Source organism: Polyodon spathula, chromosome 44 (assembly GCF_017654505.1).
Source record: "Polyodon spathula isolate WHYD16114869_AA chromosome 44, ASM1765450v1, whole genome shotgun sequence".
Taxonomy (NCBI): domain Eukaryota; kingdom Metazoa; phylum Chordata; class Actinopteri; order Acipenseriformes; family Polyodontidae; genus Polyodon; species Polyodon spathula.
In genome coordinates, this window is record NC_054577.1 from 759293 (window position 1) to 767587 (window position 8295).

At 38.9% G+C, this 8295-nt stretch overlaps 1 protein-coding gene across 1 annotated transcript in view; it reads right to left on the bottom strand.

The window, feature by feature from the left end:
• The window catches only part of LOC121305567 (UDP-glucuronosyltransferase 1-2-like), an 8217-nt gene extending 3258 nt beyond the window's left edge, over positions 1 to 4959 (bottom strand). Inside the window, exon 1 of the mRNA XM_041237233.1 lies at positions 4952 to 4959. Coding sequence (XP_041093167.1) covers positions 4952 to 4959 — 8 coding nt within the window. The remainder of the gene's footprint in view (positions 1 to 4951) is intronic.
• Positions 4960 to 8295: the final 3336 nt, after the last annotated feature.

The following is an 8295-nucleotide window of genomic DNA, read 5'->3' on the forward strand; positions in this document are numbered from 1 at the left end:
CTGTCTATCTCCACTCTCTCTCTCTCTGCTCTCTCCCCTCCTCTCTCTCTCTCTTCAAAAAAGCAAGCCCCCTCTCTCCTCTCTCTCTCCCTTTCTTTCTCTCTCTCTCCCCTCTCTCTCTCTTTTCCAAAAAAGCAAGCCCCACAGGTGTCCGCTCTGAGCTCACTAAGCATCTAGCAAGCTGTTGAGTGATGAGGGTAAACGGTTTTGCCTCCCTAACCCATGGGAGCACCAGAGCCAAAGCGACGCTCCCTTCAGATTCCCCAGCGAAGACCGATGACTTTGCACAGCCAGGACGCGAACATGTGCTGCATGACACGCTGTACACCTCACTGCTGTGCTTCTACCAGGAGAGCCAGCTGGGAACCCAGGACTTTATTGTATGTTAGCATCCCCTTATTTTGGTAAACGTGTTAATTACATTTTAGAAATGTGTCGCACTAATTTAACACTTGTAACTTTAAAGTCTGTCTCAAAAGCTGTCCTTCCAAAAACTGTGCAGCTGGAATCGTCCAGAATTCGTCCAGTGCCAAATATTTCAGTGCTGGAGAACTCTGTATGCAAGGCAGATTTGATACCATATAATTTAATTATCCAGGGCCCTGAAGATTTAGGGGTCAGTGTGTTTTTTTTTTTTTTTTTTTTTTTTTTTTTTTTTTTGCGATTTTTTGGAGAACAGACTTAAAAGCTTAATGAACAGGTCAAGACGGTCGAATCCCAAGGATTGTGCAGTTCTGCCATCGGACCGCCCCTTCTCGAGCAGCAGCTGCACCCAAACTTGGAAGCAGACACCCAAGCTTCAGAGCAGTGGTGCACACCTCAGACCATGGAGGGCCTGTGTCCCTCTTGGTTTTTGTTCTAACCATACCCTAAATTAGTTAATTAGCCCAATTAAGCTTCTAATAAGGTCCAGTAAAGTAATATAGGGTGCAGTTGGAATAAAACCTGAAGGGGCACCCCAGGACCGAGTTGTGCGGCATTGCTTTAGAGTACCTTGTGTTGGAATGATGCAGCTCCCTCAAGTAGACACGATTACCCTGAAACAGTGTCTGGCTCGACACATAATGCCGTCCTGGACATTTGCCAGAGATAATTAAGCAAAGCTGTGGTCCTGGCAGGAAACTCACTTTAACTTCAGATCAAATCATGTAAATATCAAGCATATTTTAGCACACCAAGTTATATCAGCTTTGTTGAAAATCAGAACTGGTGTTGAAGTTTATCTGGGGGGGAGGGGGGGGGGGGGGGGGGGGCTGAATTCCTCTGGCATACACTCTCATTCTCTTGAAAATGCATTCAGTATGTTAGAAAGCAAAACCAAAGGAATGTGTCGTTTCAGCTCTTAGGGGAACCACAGGAATTCAGGAATTCAGACACAGCACCATATCCAAGCAGAATCTGAATTAAACAGGGAACTCGTCAATCACTAGAAATACTTGATTCTTTACACACAGATAACTGATTTTTTTATTTTTTATTTATTTCAGCATAAGTTAATAGGGTGGCCCAGAAGTGCAGCAAATCTACACAGAGACGAAACTGCACCCAGAGGACTGAAATGGAGTGGAGATATCTAAGCAGCTGCAGACACATCCAAAGAAAAGAAACATCTCTTAGCAAGAGTTCCTTCTGTTTTCCCGACAGTTCTCTGACTGTTTTCATTCAGTTTCCGACTGTCATGTCACATCACTTCAATCACTTCAAATCACTTTTCCCACATGTTGCCTTCATTTGTATTGGAAACTGCAAATGATTCATTAAATGTTTTAAGAATAAATAAGGGGTGTTTTTATAATCAGTGTTAACACCTCTTCTAACATGTCCCAGGCTTCAACTGTTACTGCAGTGGTAAATATCACTAAGAAATAGTCCATTGAAAGATAAAAAAGCCTACTTTACCGTGTGTTCAGGAGTTTTGTAATAAATAACCCTGCTTTGTACGTACTGGAATCTATGCTGCATTTAAGTTAAGTATGGTGTTGGAATTACTGAGGAAACAGGAGGTGTTTAACTGTCCCACTTTTACCATCCAGCAATGCCAAAAGCTTTTTCCCAGATAAAAATTGCATGATACAGTAAATTAGGGGCGGCCATATCCCTTATGTGTACAAATAAGCTACCAGAAATAATAACGCTACAGAAGATAAAATAACAGTGGAAGCACCACCTTTAAAATATTACACTGCACCTGGGCTATGCTTTTCGTTAAAAAGTAAACAAGAAAGTATGATCTAACTTAGTCTTGGTTCAGCATATTGCTGGTTCAACATACTGGTTCAGCATACTTCTGGTTCATTGTCCATCGGGCTAGTGAATGAAAACAGGACAGTCTCCTTACCGGGGAGGGGGGTGGGGTTGTGCCCCAGCGACCCACGTCAGGATGCTTTGACCCAGGTTGAGCAGACGCAATAAGAAACAGCCACGCCTGCGCGAAGGTTTCACTTCCACAAGGAACTTTTCTGTTTATTCTGACTAGCCATATATTTGTTGATTGAGACACAGCATGATTTCTGTAAAATTGAGCTATTGCCATGTAATATATATTTCCCTGTGAAAAAAAGACACCAGCTGCAACAAATATTTCTGATTAAATATTAAAGATCTCTCTGTCCAGTACAAGACGGGGACATCTCACCAGTCTGTTGTTATTTTACATTTATGTTTTTATTTTACATTTATGTTTTTATTTTGTTTGAAAATAGAATGTCTTTGAAAGATGGACATAAACTGTTAGGTATTTTAATAATTAGAAACGTTGTTTGTATAATAACTAGAGAAACATGATTGATATTTTTTCTTGTTTAATAAATATTATGTTTAATCGGGGAAATATCGTGAATATATTTAAACAGTTAAGTGATGTTTACCGTGAAAAAAATACAGGCCAGATTACTGACCCTGTACCAGTTCTTACAAAAGCTTCCGATCTGGGTATTTGAAAACCAGATATTTTGTCTACAATTGTATTATTTTTATTTTTGGGAAAAAAAGGCTGAGTTGCTTATGAGAAGGTTGCACTGGTAAGACCACACTATCAGAGTTCTGTGTCCAGTTCTGGTCGCCACAGTATCACAGGGACATTGTGGACCTAGAGAGAGTCCAACGAAGAGCAACCAGACCAATCCCAGGACTTCAAGGAATCAGCTACAAAGAGAGGCTGAAAGAACTCCATCTATTCAGCCGGGAGCAAAGAAGAATTTGACAGACTTAAAGCTAACCAATCAAGTGCAGAAACCAGAACTAGACTAGAGGACACAGTTGGAAATGAGGTGGAGATAGACTTAGGACAGAGTAGGAGACACTTCCTCACATGTACAATATTAGCAAGCAGATTTTTACAGGGCAAAGGTAAATACCATTGGTATACAGAAAACAACACAATATTGCCACCTGCTTCATTTGGTATGTATACATTGGGAAAAGGATTCCAAGTCTAAGCATTGACAAGACATGTTGGCCTCGAATCATCAATTCAGGGTATAGGTCTTAAATGGGGAGTGGTTCATTAAAGCTTTATTTTTTTAAATTAAAAAGTTTTTTCTGTTGGATTTTCCACCTGTCTTAAGCATTCATTATGGGGCTTTACATGCGGACCACCTTAAACCTGATTCAAATGAAAGCCCCGCTGTGGATGAAGTGTCGTCAAATGTCCTTTTCCAAAATCTAAAAATCTATGGAGAACAGATATTAGATCAAATTAATGTGAAGTTTACTTGACTTATTCCCTAATTATCTGCCATTACTAACAACATGAATTCACTTTGCTTTTATGTTTGTATGGGTTCCAGATTTGAAAATGTGTAATTTATTTTTATTTTAATGTATAATTGTGGCAAAGTGGCTGGTAAGGGGAACAGGTGTAGCGGTGATGCGGTGCAGGAGTGACGAACAGACAACGGTGATTCAGTGAATAAGTGCTTTATTGCTCTTTTCCAGGTCTGGCGACCGTCAAATAACAAATCCCTGGCAATACACAACAATGTGTAAAGCACGGGGATAATGAAACCAAGGGCACAGTCCTGAACAAAAACAAAGGCACGGTCACCAGTCCTGGGTGAACAAAAACGAGCAGGTGCTCAGAGCAGTGGTGCTCCGGACAGTGCTTTCCTATTGACAGCTCTGGAGGTGTGCCTTAACTGTCTATTAGTGCGACAAAAAGACAGACAATGACTCAAGACAGAAATAACACACAACATGTATATCTTTTGTTTAAACTCTGAGAGCTCCTCTCTCAGTCCTTCTCTCCTAACGTTAACCCAAACGAAGGAACAGATCAGCGTTACCCTGGCCCCTATATGTAATCCCGCATGACATCTAGGTAAACGGTTGCAGCTACCTTATTACTTACAGCTGCCTCTCGTTTACCTTTCAGGTCAAGACGGTCTTACAACAGAGTCTCGCTTCTTTCCAGGCTGACCCTCTTCCCGGTCCCGGAAACAAACTGTCAGGCCAGCCCTTCCAGATGCTTCTCCTCTCGTTCTTTAGCGCCCTCACAGGTCGGGAGGGAGATTTATCACCAGAACTCATTGTATTTCTGTCACAATAATGCTTATTTGATATGTAAGGTAAAAAAAAAAAAAGGATTTTGTAAATTCTTGGTTTTTATTGATTAAAATAAATAAGTACAATAACAAAATGTGCAGAATGTTTAAGAACGACGCTACGGCAGGGTGTGGTTATTATATTTCAGCATATCTTTAAACCCTGGAGTACCGTGCTGAACATGTAAACATGTAATGCTGTTGAAGACGACACCCTGGGATCCTTCAAGAAGCTGCTTGATGAGATTCTGGGATCAACAAGCTACTGACAACCAAACGAGCAAGATGGGCCGAATGGCCTCCTCTCGTTTGTAAACTTTCTTGTGTTCTTATGTTCTTATGCTTTACATGGGTTATAAAGTGACATTTGTCATCGTTACACACAAACATGCTTTGGTGAGAATAAGAACAACAGCATATCGTGTTGAAAGGTTTGTATATCTGTTGCTTTGCTCAGCTTCTACACCATGAACTAGTGTGATGTATACCCATTGGCTCCAGTGAGGAGGTGATGTTGTGAAGGAACCAGTGTGATGTATACCCATTGGCTCCAGTGAAGAGGTGATGCATAATACAGTATTCTAAACCACCTTTCTATTTACTAGTTCATTTTATAAGGCATCATAGTCTTTTTGAAGGTTGTGTTGGATTTCACTAAAGCAATGTCCACTGCTGTAGAAAACTTATGCTGCTATCCTGTATTCTGGTCTTTCCACTGTATTTAATGCACTATTTCATGTATTCTGCTGCTATCCTGTATTCTGCTCTTTCCACTGTATTTAATGCACTATTTCATGTATTATGCTGCTATCATGTATTCTGCTCTTTCCACTGTATTTAATGCACTATTTCATGTATTATGCTGCTATCCTGTATTCTGTTCTTTCCACTGTATTTAATGCACTATTTCATGTATTATGCTGCTATCCTGTATTCTGCTCTTTCCGCTGTATTTAATGCACTATTTCATGTATTATGCTGCTATCCTGTATTCTGCTCTTTCCACTGTATTTAATGCACTATTTCATGTATTATGCTGCTATCCTGTATTCTGCTCTTTCCACTGTATTTAATGCACTATTTCATGTATTATGCTGCTATCCTGTATTCTGCTCTTTCCACTGTATTTAATGCACTATTTCATGTATTATGCTGCTATCCTGTATTCTGCTCTTTCCACTGTATTTAATGCACTATTTCATGTATTCTGCTGCTATCCTGTATTCTGCTCTTTCCACTGTATTTAATGCACTATTTCATGTATTATGCTGCTATCCTGTATTCTGCTCTTTCCACTGTATTTAATGCACTATTTCATGTATTATGCTGCTATCCTGTATTCTGCTCTTTCCACTGTATTTAATGCACTATTTCATGTATTCTGCTGCTATCCTGTATTCTGCTCTTTCCACTGTATTTAACTATTTCATGTATTATGCTGCTATCCTGTATTCTGCTCTTTCCACTGTATTTAATGCACTATTTCATGTATTATGCTGCTATCCTGTATTCTGCTCTTTCCACTGTATTTAATGCACTATTTCATGTATTATGCTGCTATCCTGTATTCTGCTCTTTCCACTGTATTTAATGCACTATTTCATGTATTATGCTGCTATCCTGTATTCTGCTCTTTCCACTGTATTTAATGCACTATTTCATGTATTATGCTGCTATCCTGTATTCTGCTCTTTCCACTGTATTTAATGCACTATTTCATGTATTATGCTGCTATCCTGTATTCTGCTCTTTCCACTGTATTTAATGCACTATTTCATGTATTATGCTGCTATCCTGTATTCTGCTCTTTCCACTGTATTTAATGCACTATTTCATGTATTATGCTGCTATCATGTATTCTGCTCTTTCCACTGTATTTAATGCACTATTTCATGTATTATGCTGCTATCCTGTATTCTGCTCTTTCCACTGTATTTAATGCACTATTTCATGTATTCTGCTGCTATCCTGTATTCTGCTCTTTCCACTGTATTTAATGCACTATTTCATGTATTCTGCTGCTGTCCTGTATTCTGCTCTTTCCACTGTATTTAATGCACTATTTCATGTATTATGCTGCTATCCTGTATTCTGCTCTTTCCACTGTATTTAATGCACTATTTCATGTATTATGCTGCTATCCTGTATTCTGCTCTTTCCACTGTATTTAATGCACTATTTCATTTATTATGCTGCTATCCTGTATTCTGCTCTTTCCACTGTATTTAGTGTATTATGCATTGTGTGTTTTTTACTGTATATCATGTATGATGCATTTCTCTGTATTTGAAGTATTATGGATTTTCATGTTCTTATTGCATCTTGTAAAGCGATTTGTGATGGTGGTCCGCTATGAAAGGCGCTATATAAAATAAAGATTGATCGATTGATTGATGTTGTAGGAGGTGCCAAGGGTGGAATTGAAAAAGCAGGGGGGTTTTCAGGCATTTTCAGAAGTGCAGGTTCGAGTGGATTATTAAAGTCCTCATACATCATCCCATGAGTTCTTGTTTGTTTGCTTCAGAGTTATGACTTTCTTCCCCGTTGCATGTTAGTGTTGCAGATCTCTTTCCTCACTCGTCTGTTTTATTGAAAGCAGTTGTGAAACAAGTGCTTCATTACAACAGGAGCGCTACATGGAGTCTCAGTTTTCTTCAATTTCCTAAAATCCTTTTTGATTTTGTTCATTTGTGAATGGATTCATATTTTACCATTAATATTAATAATTAATTAGGATCCAGCCGTGAGGATGTTGCGAGATTTTCCAGTGGGTGCAACGTGCAATTGACCAATCAGAGAGCTGCATATTTGCCTATCGTTTAATAATGGATTGTCTCAAACTTACTCTGGTGTGAAGTTAATGAAAATGTTGATACAGTGAAGGTAAAATCTCATTCACCCAATCAGGATGTCCGTATTAGGACATCCTTAGACTTCAACTCTCCTTGGGCGTTGTCATACATCCCTTTACTTTATGACTCCTGTCATACATACATATATATATATATTGTGATGTATTCTGACCTTTTCAGCCGGAGTCCGCGTTGTTCTTTCAAACAGGCATCTGTTTCTTTAATTATCACACGACACAATGGAAGTGCTCTGTAAACGCCGTGGCGTACGTTTATTAGCAAACAGAAGTTATAAACAAACAAAAACATAAAACAAAACCTAGCCCTTCTTAGGCGCTAATTAAACTGGTTAACAGTAGTTCTATCTAATGCAGGGCAGGGTAAGCCTGTTCCCCTGTTTAAATCAATTCCATAAATCACCTAAACCAAATCACATTCAAGCACTTTTGTCAGAACTCGTACCTTTGTTTGGACACACCTTTCCACTTATCAGTTTCTTTCCTCGCTCTCCGTTTCAACCCTCTCCCCTGAACACACCAACTGAAAACCTTTTTAACCCCAACTTGATCACTCACATCTGATCAGCATTTGCCCATTAAATACACAATTAAGCATTTGTTACCTTAACTATACAATTAAGCAATTGTGACATTCGTCATCATACAATGTGTGTGGCTATCCCCAGGGTCCAAAAGCCTCCAAATTGACGTTTGGTACATACACATCATCACAATATATATATATATATATATATATAATATATATATATATATATATATATATATATTATATATATATAGTTTTATCAGTCATAATAAATATGATATTTTTACAGTACAGTATCGCTATAAACTAATATTATTGTATGCTGAACTGAAAATCTCAGCCCTGCTGTGCTGTCC